The sequence below is a fragment of the Grampus griseus genome, assembly GCF_964374135.1.
Source record: "Grampus griseus genome assembly, chromosome: 9".
Classification (NCBI taxonomy): Eukaryota; Metazoa; Chordata; class Mammalia; order Artiodactyla; family Delphinidae; genus Grampus; species Grampus griseus.
This window is the reverse complement of record NC_139003.1, coordinates 65,054,665-65,073,794: the sequence shown is the minus strand read 5'-3', so window position 1 is coordinate 65,073,794 and position 19,130 is coordinate 65,054,665. Positions and strand designations below refer to the sequence as shown.

The following is a 19,130-nucleotide window of genomic DNA, read 5'->3' as shown; positions in this document are numbered from 1 at the left end:
AATAACACATTTCTCTGCCTTATGTCCCCATAGATATAAGCACATGATGCAATATGTAATATATAATAATTGAATATGTGATATTCACAGATTGCTGTCATGTGTTCCTTTAGCTATCTTGTCACCCTCCCTGTAAGAATGGTGGTCACTGCATGAGAAATAATGTGTGTGCCTGTCCTCAAGGATACACTGGTAGGAGATGCCAAAAAAGTAAGACACTACTAAATGTGTTTGCCAACTACATGTAAAGCAAACATATTAAATAGCAAAACTATTGATATTTAAGAACTGATATTTCATCCCTTTACCTTAAGGTATCTGTGATCCCATATGCATTAATGGAGGAAAGTGCGTGGGACCAAGTCTTTGCTGTTGTCCTTCTGGCTGGACAGGGAAACAATGCAACACACGTAAGAGAAATACTCTTAAAATGCTGAAGTCTACATGGGAACATAAAGCAGAATTTCAGACAAAGAGAATTTTCCTTGTTTTCTGTTTCCTTGTTTTTATTTTTTTATTTGTTCCTACTTTAGAATATATCTTTTCGAAATAGAAAGAGTAAAATGCCAAGTCCTCTGAACTCATTCTTTCAGGTTAGTGGAGGTAGAGGATATCCTGTATTTTCCGGTCTGTTCACTACAGTTGCCAGGATAAATGACAAGTCTTTAAGTCCTGGTCTCTCAGTCTTAAGTAGGAGTCAGGGGAAGGTTTTTAAAAAATTACTGATTCCTGGGCTTCCCTGGTGGCGCAGTGGTTGAGAGTCCGCCTGCCGATGCAGGGTGCGCGGGTTCGTGCCCCGGTCCGGGAGGATCCCACGTGCCGCGGAGCAGCTGGGCCCGTGAGCCATGGCCGCTGACCCTGCGCGTCCGGAGCCTGTGCTCCGCAACGGGAGAGGCCACGGCAGTGAGAGGCCCACGTACCGCAAAAAAAAAAAAAAAAAAAAAAAAAAAAATTACTGATTCCTTAGTCCCATCTCAGACCAATTCAGAACCTCCTGAGATGGGGTATCACTGCTTTCAAGTCTTGCTAGTTTTTAAGATGATGGCAGCTCTCCTCATTCAAATGTTTCATTTTTTTCTTTTTATAATTATTTAAAATTAGCAGCTATTATAATGTATTGGCCAAAGTGTAAAATGAGAAGCAACATAAATGTCTAACAATTGGGGAAAAGCTTTAAGGGAAAAGATCCTTTAATCATCGATTTTTAACTGTTTCTCTTTTTTTAATGAAAATTTTTATGGTTTATGATAGGATTTGACTAGTAAATTATTAACTTGTTTATTTCTCTACTTGCAGCCATCTGCTTTCAGAAATGTAAAAATGGTGGTGAGTGTATTGCTCCTATCATATGCCATTGTCCTACGACATCGGAAGGAGCACAGCGTCAAATACATAAGGCTACAGAATTTGCTTTCTAATCTATGTTCTGAATTTGAATCTATTATAATTATCAAACAAAGTATAGCTTTAGGAGAAATATACAGGGTAAAATAAATCCCAGCATGCTGATCCATTAAAAAGAGAGTTTTAGAAATAAAAGGATATCATCCATTTCTATACCCATTTTAAAAAAGAAAGTATGGTATATTATATTAATATTTTGTGTGACATAGATAACTCCAAATTACGATCTGTGGGTTGCCAGTGAAGTTCTCTTAGGTGGACTGAAGAAGGTTTTTTTTTTTATTTTAAAAGATCTTTCTTTTTCCTCCAGTTTTATTGCAATATAATTGACATTCTGCACTGTATAAGTTTAAGGTATACAGCATAACGATTTGACTTACATAAATCATGAAATAATTACCACAATAAGTTTAGTGAATATCCATCACCTCATATAGCTACAACATTAAAGAAACAGAAAAAAATGTGGTTTTCCTTGTGATGAGAACTTTTACTGTCTTAAAACTTTCATATATAATGTATAGCAGTGTTAATTATCTTTATTGTGTTGTATGTTACATCCCTAGTACTTATTTAACTTATAACTAGAAGTTTGTATCTTTTGACTATTTTCATCCAAGGGGCAACTGGATAAAGAAGGTTTTAATATAAGTTTAAATGTTTTTCCATATTATAAGGTAGGTATATATCTATCATGGAAATTATAGAAAATATGAAAAAGTTTTTAAAAATTAATCACTCCAAATTCCACCACCCAGAACTAGTTTCTGCCTTGATTTCAGCATTTTAGTTATTTCCATTCAGTTTTAGTCATAAATTTTTACATAGATGGGATCACAGGGTATAAAGGAAAATCAAATTTAATGCAATTATGAAATTTATGAAAACTTGAAATAACATGTTAAACTATTAACAAAGATTAATAACTCAATGGGAAAAATGGAAAATCTCCTCAAAATATTTTCAAATGCTCAATAATTACATAATATCAAAACTGGTGATCCAAGTGTATTGTAAACTGAAATAGCACAATTGTAAAATGACTGTGCCTTTTTACTAGAAATACCTGCTCTGCTTTTCATGTATCAGAGATTCTGCATATAATTTTTATGACTCTTAGACTTTATTTTATTAGTAACTGCTATTATAATTTACACATTTCTCATCCTAGGAAAATATTTTCAAAGAATTCATTTAGTACTTACATAAGAATTATGTGCTCAAAAATAAATAACTTTCATTGAAAGTTAGATGGGATAAAATGCTAGAAAAAAGAACTAGCAACCTCAGTTTGGGCTACTCATTCTGAAGAGAGTTTGTATGGAACATGAGAGAGAATGATAAGATGCTAAAAGCACATTAATGTGGAAATATGCTCCAGTAATTGTGGATTAAGGTACTCTGAGCACAGCCTGAAGATGTGCACCCTGTTTTTGCACCTTGTGTTTGCACCTTGTGTTTGCACCTTGCACCTTTATGTGAATTTTTTGAAGTCCCCTTCCTCAAAATGCTTTACTTCCATCTGTCTGGAAACAGTCTAAATATTGATGATGTTATTTATATAAGATGTCTTACTGCCATTTTCTGGAAAATTGTTGTAATAAATATTTGAATCTATGATGTCTGTGATATGAACAGTGCTTCCTTAGCTGTGGAACCTTGTGCATTACATAACCTGCTCAGCCATACACAATAGCTCTGATGAAAACATACCTTTCAATGTTGCATTTATATTAAAGGGAATATTATTCTTGAATTATGCAAGCTTCCAATATGAGCTCTTGAAACAGATTCCTCTCCCATGAAAAATAACTGTATTGTATATAATTTTATATTCCTCTTTTTAGTCAATATTACTTAAAAGCATTTCCATGTCCTTAAAGATGTAATTTTAAATGATATATTAAATTCCATAATATAAATACTATAATTCATTTGACCTTTCCTCTCATATTGAACATTTCTGTTATTTAGAAATTGTTACTATTATAAGCATTTTGCTCTGTAGGTGGGTAGGTAGATAGAAAGAAAGAAAGAAAGAAAGAAAAGACAAAAGATAAATAGATACAGGTATTTAAAAATTGCATAGGGAGAGATTTTAAAGAAGAAATTTCTAGTCCAGGTAGTGTGAAGATCTTTAGGAAGCTTCCAATAGAGTTGTTTCACATTAAACTTCCATTGATAGTACATAAAATTGTCTGTTTTTCCATACATTGGTCAGTACTGAATTGTCCCTTTTAAATTTTTGCTAAAAAATTTTTTATTAAAAAGCAAATTATGAATGCTATCGTATATTACTGATTTGAATCTTCTCTCTATAGAAAACAAAAAGATGTATTTTAAATACTTTAAAATGTAGCCAATGAAAATTTTGTTTGCTTTAATAATATCTTTATAAAATACTGAAACTGTTGTGTTGAGTTTGGGGGTGTTTTGTCTTTTGATATGTGTATGTATGTGTGTGTTTGCACGCTGGCTGCAGAAATACAGGAGTGCAATTGGTCATTCATAGACTATTATGACTATTTTTATAGTCAAGTTGCTGAATGGCTTCAGACCATTGGAATAGAATATATCACAAGCATTTGTGTCAAAAGGTGGTAACTGTAAAAACTTGTGTATTGCAGCAATCTGCTATCAAAAGTGTCTTTATGGAGGCAGATGCGTACTCCCCAACATATGTTCTTGCTGCACTGGATATACTGGAGTCAAATGTGAAAAGAAAATACAGGTATTTTACATTTTAAACAAAAGTATATGTTAGATGTCGACATATGCCATCTACTCAGATATTCTACTTAGTGATTTTTACCTATCTGTTAATGTTTTATTTTCTTTTACTTCCAAAATAGAAAACATACAAGATTTTTGTATTTGCCCCCAAAACTAAAAGTAATATCATTCTTGTGTCATTATAGAGTTATCTTATTATTCAAAATTTTGATGTGCACTTAAGGAATTTCAGTGTGTAGATAACAACCATCAAACATAATGCAATATATCATGGCATGAGAGCTGAAAGAAAGCAAATACCTCACAACATGGATTTAAGACACTAATAATTTATATTTGGTCAAATACTAGGTAAAAAGACCACCTTCACCCTTTAAAAAAAATTCCCCACTTTTATATCAATGAATCACGACTTCATTGATTGTGGTGGGTACGTGTTTCTAAACATTTTCAGTGGATCATATGCCACTGAAGCCTTGAATATCCTCATTCTTTTCCCTGATAGTAGTTCTCTCTTCATTTACTCCCTATTAAAATCCATTTCAGGGAAAGCAATAAAAAACTCTTCATATCATTACAATTAGGATTTATTTGTATTTGGAAAATCAAGAAAGCAAAGGAAGAAGAAAGGCTTTCTTGCAGTTGCCCCACACTTAACTTACAAGGCCAGTGCTATGTAAACATCTATTTTAAAAGTTTCTGTGATCATATCGGTACTTATAAAATGAAACTGAATTTTTTAGGTCTCCAATCTTAAATTTCTAAATATCAATAGCCAAGGTATTTTTTCTGTCCTAATTCCTACATATACCAGGGTGACTCTAACGATCACACACACACACAAAAAAAAAAACAGTTGCAGCAGAACTCTCCAAAAATTTCTTAAAGTTAATCTGTATTAGATTTAATTTAAAAAGCAATTATAGGGACTTCCCTCGTGGTCCAGTGGTTAAGACTTCGCCTTTCAGTGAAGGTGATGCAGGTTCCATCCCTGGTCAGGGAGCTAAGATCCCACATGTCTTGTGGCCACAAAACCAAAACATAAAACAGAAACAATATTGTAACAAATTCAATAAAGACTTTAAAAATGGTCCACATCAAAAAAACATCTTAAAAAAAAATACAATTATATGCTATTTAGCACTTCAAAAAACCCAAGGGTCATGAATATCAAAGTATGCTGGAGTATTATATTTTGAAAAATGATAAGGAATTTTCTTCCCAAAGCAAGATACTGAATCAGTCTGGCTTAGAGGCAAAGTAGATGTATATATATGTTTTTCTTCTAGCACTGGTGTTCATCCTGGAAGGATATGTCCCCCATTTTGAAAAAAACAAGATTATAATAGTACTATGGTTTGAAAACTAGGAAACAAAAGTTATTGACTATTTGATCAGCTATTGTTGAGAAAAATAAATATAAAAGTTTGAGTTACCTGGGTTTGTAGGCAGCCTAAATATATTTTTTTTAATTTTATTTGAGATTTTTATGGCACAGAAAACCCTATGACCTCAAAAGCTTTTAACTCCACTTTGACAGACTAAACTAGGTTACTTCTCTATATTCTATTTTTATGCATTTCTTTACTGCCTGAATCCTTCCTCATGTGATTAATAGCAGATCATCCTCATCCCCATTAATGTTGCTTCTGAGACTGCATCTGGAAACATATTAAGGAAAGAAGAACAGAAGGTCATGGGGAAGGAGAAGGAAAACAAAACAAAAAGACTAGCCCAAGGACCTCAAGTCCTGCTTTACTATAACCTGCTCTCCCAAGTTCTTATGGATTGCTAGAATTTCAATAAAAGAGACCAAGAATTACTGGCTAGAAACAAAAGACACAAATAAAGAGGAAATGGGGAAGGATGGTGCTAAAGAGGGTGGGTTGATGAACAGCTTTGAGAGGTTTCATAACTTGCTGCCTAGCTGCTAAACGTACTTACCATATCCCTGCCACTTGTTTGCTCTGTGACCTTGGGCAAGGTACGCCACCCTGACCCTTAATTTTTTTCATCTGTAATATGGAGCTAATAGTAACACCTATCATGGGGTTGTTGTAAGGATTATGTTAATATATGTGAAGTACCTAGAACAGTGCCTGGTATGTAGAAAATACTATGTAAGTTCGTTGGTAGTTGCATTGAATAGAGGAATAGAGAGAGGTGGAGAAGGACAAGGATGGGCAAAGAGACTTGAGAGAAATGTTGCAATGTGTTACGAATATCAAAAGTCGTTTCCTGAAGGATATAAAAAATTTTATTTGGTTTAATTGAGCATGGATGTTTCTTGAATGTAACTCTGCCAAGATGGAGTCATGTAGTATCCAAGCTCCATTCAGTCACAACTGTTTTGACATTAAATATGATCTTGATTAGGTCTCAGTTTTATGAAAGCAGTACTTAGTCTCTAGTGGCAAACACAGAACCTGAAAGAGCTTTATGTATCATGTCAGGGGGGAAGGAAGTAGCAAATAATGAGTCAGAGTTAACTGGTTTTTTAATATTCTTTGAAACTTGATTTCCCTCTTCCTACTACAGATAAAACACCATTGAGTAATATCAAGTATAAGAATGGAAATTTTTATTCAGAAAACATTGAAGTTAACTACTTGAAGTTTATTTGAACATCATTTTTAAAGCTATTTTAAAGGCTGAAGAAACTAATAAATACAGACTGGTCTTAGTTGTTAGGGAAAAGCAAAGAAGAAATCCAGATAATCAAAAATTTACTTTGAAATGTGATTTGATATTTACATATTGAAACGATATTTCTGATATTCCTGACATTCACAATATTTAATAAACTGAACATTTTCCCAGTCCTTACTGTGATGGTGTTTTTATTATCAGGGATCAGTCAGAAGCCATTTGATGTATCCAGATATAAAGTGTTAATGCGGAATTAGGGACTCTCAGGACTGCTGGAAGAGCTGGGGTAAAGATGGGGGAAGGATAGGGTAGAGGTCAGAAAGCAGCTGCTGAAGGTCAGAGACTGAGAATGAAGATGTCAGCCTGTTTCCAAGCATCCAGCTGCAAACACCTCTGAAAAAATAATGGCTTCCTATTCATTTCCATCTTCTAACTCTCTAGAAAGTTTTCTTCATTGGTGAACTCTAACCCAGAACCACACAGAGAAGGGGATTCTGGAAAATGTAGACCCTAGCCTTAGAAGGAAGTGACAGTGGTGCCAAAGGGACGAAAGTGAGCTAACACAAGACATAATAAAAGTTCTGCATCTTATTGCTTTGGACTGTATTCCAGAGATAAAGCTATTACTTTTCACTGATAAAACATCATATTTAGTTTCATCTGTTTACTTTTCACCTCTACTCTTTCTGCTGCTCTGACCTGTACCATTTCTGAACAGAGGGGAAGAAAAAATGTAACTGGGTGTTTTAAAAGACTTACTTAGTCATTGTCTTTACGTGAAAATGTCTTTCATTTATCTGTTCTTTCAGTACCTTGATCTGTTTTGGTGCAGAAGCAAGAGAGAAACTATCACAAAATCAAATCCTTCTATAAATATCAAAAGAGAATTGGATGCTTAATAAAAGAACATTTAAATGACATGATTGTTGAGGAAGTGGGAATGTCAACAGGGAATATACAAATAATTGAAAGATCTGTCTCAGAGATGAAAATAATTACACGTTAACTAGAGTTATAAAACTTCCTTTTCTCTACTATCTTATATTTGACCTCAAACTTTTCATTATCTTTTTCAAAAAACATTTTAATTTGAACATGCCTATTTTAAATCATGTAAGTTTACAAAACTCATTTTGTTCTTTTAAGTGGAAAGACTAAGCATTTCTAAGCCATGTCTAAAATTATAAGATAAAGTAAGACATTATTAGAATAAAATTATTGCTAACTTTGATAAGAATCTTTTTAAGTAATAGCATTCAATGTCACAATTAAAGAGATTTTATCATTTCATATTTGCTGAAAGGTAGTTTAAAGAATCATTTAAGAGAATATAACATGTTTTACTATGTTTTATTTTATTACCAAAATTACAGAAATATAAATGCAAAATAAACTTTTGACAATTAGTGTGTCCTTAAATTTTTAAGCTGCTGTGAAAATATGAATACTAGAAAGAAAAAAGTACTCTAGATAAAAGTGAATTTTTTTTTAAGTTAATAATTAGAATTGAAATTCCTACAAAAATAGTTAAATGAAATAGCTATAATTTTTTTTTTTAACATCTTTATTGGGGGTACAATTGCTTTACAATGGTTTGTTAGTTTCTGCTTTATAACAAAGTGAATCAGTTATACTTATACATATGTTCCCATATCTCTTCCCTCTTGCGTCTCCCTCCCTCCCACCCTCCCTATCCCACCCCTCCAGGCTGTCACAAAGCACCGAGCCCATATCCCTGTGCCATGCGGCTGCTTCCCACTAGGAAATAGCTATAATTTTTAAACTGTTTCTGCCTCCTTTGCTGAGTATACAACATTGTAATTTTATTAGTAGCTTTACTAAGTTGATCTTCAGTGTACACTTTTTATGGTTAAAATGTTGTAACAGCTGAAGGATTTATTCTGAAATGTCTAAACCAATACTTTAAAATCTTCATAAATATTTCCTAGATCCACACCAAGAATCCCAAGCTACAATTAAAATATTAATCAGTAGATTATGCATTTATAATAGATTTAATGGACCTGAATATGCTAATAATGAAGAAATGTTATGGTTTACAGTTTACAGATTTTATATAAAAGCACTCCTTATGAAAGCTAATGACTCGTGCAAATGGAAGTAGTGTTTTAGAAATATAATGTGAGTTTTGAAAAACAAGTAATTTGATAAATTTATGAAGAAATTTAATTTTTTCTTACTTCTTGGTTATATTTTCACATCTATTAACTTGAACATTTTTTTAACCAAAATCTATTTGGAAAATATTTTGAAGATAATGAGTGTTCAAGATTTTAAGCAAAAGTACTTTAAAATGTGTAATTTTCAATGTTTACCTTATAAGTCATTTTCCATAAAAGAATTCAGGTCTTAAACTTTGTTTAATATGCTTGACTATTCTGTGTTTATTCATGTTAACATTTAAATGAAATGTCTGAGTTATCAAATATTCTTATTCTTTCTTTGGCCCTCTAGTGTTGGGAAGACCTAGGTTTTAATTCAACCCCAAATCTTCACTCCACCTCTTCCCAGTTATAGGGACTTGCAGAGAGAGATTTACCTCCCTCTATATTTAATTCCTTCATTTGTAAGATAGGAATAAATAATATGTACTTCAGAGTATTACTGGGTAATTTTAAATTTAAAATGAGATAATTATAAATAATTTTTCACAATGACTGTCATCTAATAAATGCCCAGTGCATGGGTTTTATTATATGTATGTTTTTTGTTACTAAAAATGAATATGTGGAACCAGCTGAGGAAAAGATGACAGGTAGACTTCCCCTATTTTATTATTTTTTTTTATTTTACTTCCCCAATGATTACTGTATATTGGTGTTTCTTGGAATTTACTTTTAAAAAACACTGATTAAACAATATGTACATTAAAAGCAAGATAAAATAAGTGAGTGCAAATTTTAAATCAACTCTGGCAAACAGTTATTCAGAACCAGCCTAAAAACGCTAAAAGTGGCAGGCATATAATGACTAAAATTTGTGAGCTCCATGTGTGCCAAGCTGATTCTAAGCGGTTTGCCAGGGTTAAGCTGATAACACCTCCTATTTACTCCTTAAATAGCAACTATGGATGTTCCGTGAGAATAAAAGAAAGGGCAGACAAACTAGATGACATTTAAATTTATATTTTTTTTGTAAGGACAGTCTTGTCCATCATTGTGAAAACAATTTCAAACTCAGCTGTAAAGTTTTTAAAAATTGTTTCTACTGCCAGATGAAATTAGCAGAGTTTTGCCTGCAGATGGTGCTAGATCCTCAGTTCCCAGGTAACACGCAAGAAGTGCAAAACGACCATTTAGTAAGAAAGCACATTAAATATTTAATGCAAACGACATTTTTCAAAAATAAACTGCTTCACTAACACAACTGTCTTTCTTGTGAGCCTAGAAGTCTTCCTTACATCTAGTGATTAATCAATAATTACAGCCACTTGGCTGACTGCAGTTAACAATTCCCATTGTGCTAGTAAGGGATGAGTTGCATTTGAAGATTTGGTGACTTAATCTCTATGAGATTTAAATTGCTGTGAGAAGTATTAAGGTAAGCAGAAAACCTTTTGTTTTTCATACAAACATTAAACTTGGAAAATTCTAGCAATTAAAATAGCCAGTGCTTTCAGATATTTGAAAATTATACCTCTTTTTTTCCTGTTACTGACAAATAATCATAAGTGAAGGATAATGGATATTCTCCTTCTTGGAACCATAATTTTATCTGATGTAAGTAGGGTCCCCCCAGTTATATGTCTTACATATGACAATACCTGGAAAGTCATTGACTTGAGACACTAGGAACTTGAGAAAAGTATTAAGGATTACTGAACACAATCATTATAGTGAGAATAATTCCACTTTATTTCCCAATTCCCTCAGATAGACAGAAATATAAATAGACCAAACATACATAGATTCTGATATCAAACTTAAATCTTGCTCACCAAGGAATTGTCCTTGCTAGTGTGGCCAAGAGATACTGCTATGGTCTAATTTAGATTCTCATTCTAAGATCTCAGGATCTTCATTTGCATTTCCTTTACTGCTTTGGTTCAGTGCTGCCTGAGCTGGGATGCTCCTCTCTTGGTTGAGGGCTCTGATCATGAATCAAAGGAAATTCTTAGGATTGCTTTTCCATGGCTCCAAGTTGTGTTTTTAGCCACCAAGACCTGTCATTCATTTCTAGGCAAGATCTTGATGATGCCTCCTATGTTACTTTATTGAGCAGGCAGCTGCAGGATGCCTCATCCCCCTACTCTGACCTCTTCATGGCCACATTAGTGTCCTCTGCTGGTGCATTCTCACTGATGATTTGCAATTTCTGAGGACCAGGAAATAAACAGGACTTTTTTTTTTTCCTTTCAAATCCTTTCTTGTGACAATAGTCAATTCTTTCTTTGGAGTTGACCTGAAACCTATCTCCCCACAGCAAAGATTCAAGACATTTTCAGTGTAATGCCATCAACATACCCTGCCTGCGGTGTTACAAAGTGAAATAAATAAAGCATCAGAGATGCTGTGTAGAGTGTGACCACTTCATTTCCTACACAGCAGCCTACAAAGAAGAGTAGAATGGTTCAACCCAAGAAAAAATCACAAGGCAGCAGCAGAGCTTGGTGAAAAATGTGGGCACCTTCTCAGAGAAAATGCATCATGTCTCACATGAGTGACAAAAATATTTTGAAAAATATTTTAGTTTTCTTTTTCTCCCCATAAAAGAAGAAACAGCTGTAGGAAATGGAAACTGACCTTACCAGAACATAAAACCTGAACTGCTCATTTTGAGGGTTGGCATACAGCTGTGTGCTGGGCTCTGAAAAGCAGAAGTGGGATTCTTCTAGAGCCATATGGTTGAATCAAGAAGGGCAAAGGGTTAGAGCAGACAGAAGGCAGTTTACAGGTAATGACAAAGTCCTGAAGCATAATATATTCTAAAATGCTTCCAGTCTTAGATTCACATTAAAAAGGAGGAGGCTGCCAAGAAATACACTAATGTGTTTTTCTCCTGAGAGAACAAAGATCCCCAAAGCACTACCTGTCAGCTCTGCTTAGGTGACCTTACCTTCCAGTCACTGTTAAACCGAAGAATTAAGAGAGAATCCTATTTCTAATTGTTTTGAACATCATGATAGTCTTCCAAATGAATACCTACTGAGTTTCCACTAAAACACAAAAATCCTTCATTAACCCATATAGGCAGGCTGATTACAGGCTCTGCCAATCTGTATTACTAAGCACTAACTAACCTATTGAGACAACTTGCTAGAAAGAGAGTTGTTTCATTCCGCATCCCGCAGGGAAAACGAAACTGACAAGCATGGTTGAAACCAAGATGGATAAACAGTTTGTAGCTTCTGATAGAATTCTCCTGCTGAAAATACATATGTGAGATTTTAACTAATTAGGCCTCAAGCTCTTTGCAAAAGCCACATTGCAATTAATTAAGATGCTACTCATTATTTTTCAAAACACAAATTCTTTATCATAATTTACAAAACTGTCAGAGAAAACATATTCACACTACCATATTATAGTTTTTATGCTAAAAGAGATAAAATATTTAAGATGAACTTTGTTATTTTTAAGCTGTTCATTTCAGTTGAACTTGGCATACTATTATGAACACTTTAGCTAACATGTAATTATAATTGAATTAACTGAAAATTAAAGTCAAGATTTGTAACCTTTCATTGAGACCCAAATTTAAAGAATTATCACATCCACTATTAAAAGCAGTGCTATGAGGGATTTCCCTGGTGGTACAGTGTTTAAGAATCCACTTGCCAATGCAGGGGACACAGGTTCAAGCCCTGGTCCGGGAAGATCCCACATGCCACGGAGCAACTAAGCCTGTGCACCACAACTACTGAGCCTGCGCTCTAAAGCCCACGAGCCACAACTACTGAGCCTGCATGCCACAACTACTGAGGCTGCATGCCACAACTACCGAAGCCTGTGCACCTAGAGCCCATGTTCCACAACAAGAGAAGCCACCACAACAAGAAGCCCGTGCACGGCAACAAAGAGTAGCCCCCGCTCGCTGCAACTAGAGAAAGCCCGCACACTGCAACAAAGACCCAACACAGCCAAAAATAAAGAAATAAATAATTTTTTTTTTAAAAAAGAGCAGTAGTGTGAAAGGGGAACTGTCAGTGGAAATCTTGAAAGATACAATTAAGAGAACACATAAAAATTTTAAATAATATCCTCTGATATATTACTCTTTTAATAATTTATTTTAATTAGTAGAATAATAATTCCACTGCCAAAAATGTTTATTGCGCCAGTTTCTAATACTAAAAAATAAATATTTTAAGTGAGCATCAATAGGAAAAGAGTTGTTATTATACATCCAGCTATGAAATTTCTATAGACCATATAAAAGAGTAAGTCATGCAGAACTTTATCTTATATCTTTTAAAGATGGCTATGTTATATTAAATGAAAAATATGAAAAGGCAAATTTTTAGACAATAATTATACTACACTCTCATTTTAAAATGTATATGTGTTTTCATGCACATATGTTTTTAATTATAGAAAATTTCTATAAAGACAGATATCAAATTTTTAAAATTGGTTACCTTAGGGAAGTATAATCAAGAGCTGAGGGGTGATATATGTAGATTTTAATTATTACTTCTTATATATATTTGTATTGCTTAAAATTTTTATAGTGATCTTCAATTATTTTTGTAATGTATACTTTTGCAGAATCTTCGATTAGCCTCAAACAATGCAGCTCTCTTGAAATACCAAGAGTCATTCAGAATAATATACATGAATTGAAAATCAAAGAACCACTGCATAGTTTATCTTAACTGAAAAGGAGCAATAAAAATTAATTAAAAATTTAATATGTTATTTGTAGAAAATTTTAGTTGCGGTACTTATACTCTTTTCACAGTAAAAGATTTTCCTGATTATTGCATATGTATTTAAGTTGGAAACTGTTGTATTTAAATTAAGGAGAATGGTTTACAGTCCCATGAGAGTTATCATAAGATTAAAACTAATTGCTCAGAATTTTCATCTGAGACCAAACTGGACAGGTAATCAGTCATAAGCTAATGTTATTAGCTTGATTCATGTGATCAAACTCTATTTCTGATAATACGAGGCAAGGGGGTGGGCAGGAAAGAAATATGCTACATATAAAAATGATGGAACCAAGTTCTTCTGTTTGCATTAGTTCTAACATTTAGAGGTCACATTTACAGCAAAGACTTGAGTTTACCACCTGAATAATTCAAGCAAAAAGCTCACATTTGCCTAAATTCATGGGAGCAAAAAACCACAAAATATTTTTTCTATTTATAAGTTTGTAGAGTGCCTTTTATGTGAAAATTTTGGAGGCTTATGTGAATTAACTATAGTTTAAAATGAATTAATGAACATTTTACTTTAAAGATAGAATTAAAATACACTATCCAATGTATATATATAATCTGAGGTATGGAGGAATGAAGCAAACTTCCCCAAAGACTCATAAATCAGATAAAATGCAATGGTTAATTTTCAGTAGAATCTAAACTTATCAAGTGTCAGTCTTGACTAGGTACAGATTTGTTTTGTTTCAGAAAATGACCACTATCTTTCTTTTTGAAAAAAATATGTGATATTTGATACATACAAAAGAAAATGGCACTATATCTCTAAAGTTATAAAGCGTACCAAAATGGACACATACAATTCAATCATTCAATTCAGAAATATGCCAATGCCAACACAGTTGCACCAGTTTCTATGCTCCTCTTATAATCCTGCTTCTCCCCACTCCAAACTATGTCCTGTATTTTGTGTTTATAACCTGCGCTAGACAACCTCTAAGATGGTCCCCAATAACCACCACATCCTGATATTCACACCCTTATGAAATCCCCTTCTTTTGAGGGTGGGCTGAACTTAGTGATTCACTTCTAACAAATAGAGTATGACAGAAGGAATGGCTGTCTCTTCTAAAATTAGGTTATAAAGTAACTAGCTTCTCTCCCTACTCCCCCTTCTCTCTTTCCTCCCACTCTCCTTCTCATTCTGCCTCTCTTAGTCTTTGAGGAAGGCCAGTTACCTTCCTATCAGTTTACCCATGAGAAGGCTTATACAGCAAAGAACTGAGGGAGGCCGCCAGCCAACAGCCAGGAAGAACTGAGGCCCTTAGTCCAACAACCCAGGAGGAACTGAATCTGGATAAAAACTATGAGTGATTTTGGAGTGGATCGTCCCCAAGTCAAGCCTTGAGATGAGACCATCATCCTGACTGAAACCTCAAAAGACACCATGAGCCAGAGCGCTCAGTTAAACCATACCTGAATTCCTGACCTGCAGGAAATGTGATATAAAATCATGTTTTTTTGAGCCACTATGTTTTAGAATAATTTGTTAGTCAGAAGCAGATAACAAATGTATTATCCTTGCCTTTAAAAAGTTTTGATAAAGAGCACAGAGTGTATTAATTTCTGTTAAATCAAACTTTAAATTGTGTTGTTCAATTCTTCATCTTGCGAATTTTTCACCTGCTTAATCTTCTAATAATTTAGAAAGCTATTGAAATCTTTTTATCATTTTTTTTATTTGTCTAGTTCTCCCTGTAGTTTTATCAAATTTCCCTTTATATACTTGAGGCCATTAAGTTTCTAGTATACTAAGCCTTTTATTAGGTGGATAGACTCTGGAGACAAATTGCCTTCTGGATTTCAATCCTAATCTTATTCCTTATTATCTGTCTGATTTTAAGCAAATTATTTAACCTCCATCCCTCCATTTCTTCACCTAGAAAATGGAAATATAAATACTGCCTACCTGTTGGATTTAAATGAGGTTTAAACAAGTTAATACTTACATGCATACAAAAGTAGTTGATATACAGCTATTGGTAAATCACCATATGTTCTGACTTCTTTATCCCTAATAATGCTTTTTGGTTAACAGTTACTGAATTCTACTTAAAAATTATTTTGAAAACTACCCCATCTTTTTAACAATTTTTCCTGAAAAAAATATATTTTCCTGACTAATCTTTTTCTACTGTAACCTTCAGTGTTTCTGTCTCCTTAGGTTTTATGTGTGCTTCTAGAATTCAATGTAAGGCTGATTTTTTTTTTTTTTTTAAATACAACCAGTCATTCTGCCTTTCAACTGGAAAGAATTAAGTGTATCGTGAATTATAAATATTTTGACTTATTTCTAGCAGTTTGGGTTTTGCTAGTTCCACTTTTGCTATTTTTTTCTCCATTCATGCTTTCTCTTGGATTGATTGAAATGCTATATTTGTTTGGTTCTTGGTACGTCTTTTCTCTTTAACTGGCTTGAGAATATTATATATTATATTTTAATCTTTATGATTATTGTCTTCGAGATTCTCAATTGATGAACAGAATATGTCACTCTTCACTCTTATTTCAAAAAATATAACTTTTTCAACAGTTTGATTCCTGTCAACCTCCTTCCAAGCTACATGCTATTGTTTAATTTTACCTTCTTTTATACTCTAATTTAGAAATTATTACTATTACTTTATAAAGACAACGTTTGATTAAATTTAGTTAAATGTTTACCAATTTGCTTTCCATTCTTTCTTGCTGCTTAACATTGTTTTTGGAATCAATTTTTTCCTCCTAAAGTATGTTCATTCTGAAGTTCCTATAGTGAATTTCTATTGATGGTAAATATTCTGTTTTTATCTTAAAGTATTATTATGATTCCCTCATACATGAAAACAGTTTTGCTGGATACTTAATTCTAGCTTTATAGTTATTTTCTTTCTATACATTTAAGCTATTATTTCACTGTTCTTAAAATTTTTGTTACCAACCTAATTGTTATTACTCTTTTATTCTGGTTCTTTTCCAGAGAGCAATTCTCTTTTTACTTGTTCTGTAGTTTGACTACAAGGTATCTGATTGTCAGTTTATTTTTAATTTATACTGTTCAATAATTATTGTGTTTCTTGTAGCTATGGATTCATCCTATACCTACTCATAAGGTTGTTACAAGGATTAACTTAATGAAAGTCAAGTGCTGTGAACAATAACCTGCACATAGTAGATACTATGTATGTGTTTTCTATTGTTATTGAATAATGATTCCTTTTATTATCTTCTCCTTTAATATTTCCACCCCCCCATTATTTGTATTCTTTCCTCTAGGACACCCATTAGGAATAGAAAACACTTCCATTCCAATCTTCATGTCAGTTAACTAATCTTTCCTATTTTCCAAATCCTTGTTTCTCTATGCTACTCAGTAATTTCCTCAGACCTACCTCTAAATCACTAATTATCTTTTACGTTTTGTCTAATCTGCTATTTAATCCATCTCTGCCTGACTTTGTGCCCTACATTTGATCTTTACAGTGTCCCACCTAGGCTCCCTGCCCTATAGTTTCTGATGGAGCCAGGACAAGGGGAGTCATCACCAGCAGATCTAAGTTCAAGAGGAGGGAGATGTCAGGGTATTTAGTCCCCCCTTGTCTCCCTGTGTTATCATAACACTTGCATTTTAAGAGAGTTAACATTTTACTTCGTTGTGAAGGTGGCATTTATTCTTGATATATGAAAGACACAAAAACACAAAGGGTGTTTTTTTCTGAAAGCCTGAATCGCATTCTTCAGAATCATGACCATTCCCAAATGAACCAGGAAAAACAAATCATTTTTGCATCACCTGAATATTGCCATGCCCATCATCACTGAGTGTTTTATGTGAAATTGCTTCTAGAATGTTAAAGATAAATAAGCAAATCCTTTTCCACTGTAAATAAGAGAGGCAGAGCAATTCTCTTTAGATGTAGCACATCTGCTAACAGAATGGGAATTGTTGAAAGAAGATGGAGAATCTGATTACAAGAAAGAAAAAAGAAGTTTAGAGATTTGGCATAATGTGATCTAAAGCTTTCAGAAAAGGAAAAAATAAAGACTGCCGAAAAGTGAATTTATGAGCTAACATTTTTTTTCTTCTGACATAAAGGATGATAATCATAAAAATGCTTTGCTACTTTTCTATATATCTTATTACTTATTTACATGCAATTACTACAATATTAATGACATACATAAGGTAGAAAGATTGTGAGTTAACTTCTAAATTTAAGAAGGAAGAACAGAATTTTTAAAATTAAGGAAACTAATTACATACTGTACACAAAAACTACTGCATTAGACAAACCTTCTTCACCCCCAACTATATTTTACAAATATTCCCTGACCACCTAAATTTAATAAGCCTGAGAATGGGCACTGCCATAGTCCAGGCTCATTTTTAGTTTCCCTGCAAAGTTCAATGGAATTGAAGCATGTGTATATCATTTCCAGAGCATCTTTCCTCATCCTCAACACCCCTATTTTGAGTTAGTAGCAGGAAATCTTAACCAACTCTTCAGTTCCATCCAATGATCATTTTACTAATCCTAACCTGTACTATGACATAGTCTTGCCAAGGTTCTTGAGATGTTAAATACCTACGTCAGTTTGGCCACTCCAAAGCACTGCTAACCATTCTTAAGCTTCCCAAGACCAAAAACCATCCAGAGCTCACTCTTGAGGTTTCCACCTGACCTAACTATGCTTTTAACCATGCTATAATGACAGAAATAAAATAGTAATGAACACTAGGATGACAACTGTTTGCCTTGATATGCATGCATCTTAGTTATTAGGTCAAGGATATTTTATTGCCTGTGTAAAGGAAATTAACTATCATATTTCAGCGCATATAAAACATAGTTCAACTACTAAAGTATAAAACATGTAAATCAGAAAAAAAAATCTAATGCGATCTGGTTTCTCACAATTCAAGAGGCTAAAAAGCACTGGTGTTCATGCTTTGGAGTTGGCAAATTAAGCTTGTCTCAGAAGTGTTAGATTTATCTAAAGAGAAACCCTAAATTTGAGGAAAGCATCAGTGTATTTCTTTTTAAAAGATGACATTTAAATGAAGGTTTCCTTCAAACCAACAAAGATGTACATTGTATGTCTTGAAAGTGCTGAAGACATGGCAAGTATGAATATTTCTAAAACCAAACCCAATTTATTCTAATTTTATATAACTTGATAGAGTAAAACATCAAAGAGGAAATGTGAAACAGCACTCTGTGTTGCTGAAAGTTAGACAGGGAAAACAATGAACAAATGTATCTGTCTTGAAAAATGTATAAGTGGACTCAGCAAACTAGATAGTTATCAATTATTAAGGATGCATGTGATGGGAATTTTTCAGCATACTTTCCTTCTCCCCTCTGCCTTATAGTTTTAAAGGTTCTTTGTTCCTTCGATTTATTGTCCTGTTTCTGCATTCCAGCCCCAGAGTCATAGTTAAGGGGGCAGCTAAAATTAA

The 19,130-nt window shown here is 33.5% G+C and overlaps 1 protein-coding gene across 1 annotated transcript in view; it reads left to right on the top strand.

The window, feature by feature from the left end:
* The window catches only part of VWDE (von Willebrand factor D and EGF domains), a gene marked incomplete at both ends in the record, with an annotated part of 71,159 nt that overhangs the window by 27,146 nt on the left and 24,883 nt on the right, over positions 1-19,130 (top strand). Inside the window, 5 exon segments of the mRNA XM_082661706.1 lie at positions 114-118; positions 120-210; positions 315-410; positions 1,297-1,392; positions 4,032-4,135. Coding sequence (XP_082517832.1) covers positions 114-118; positions 120-210; positions 315-410; positions 1,297-1,392; positions 4,032-4,135 — 392 coding nt within the window.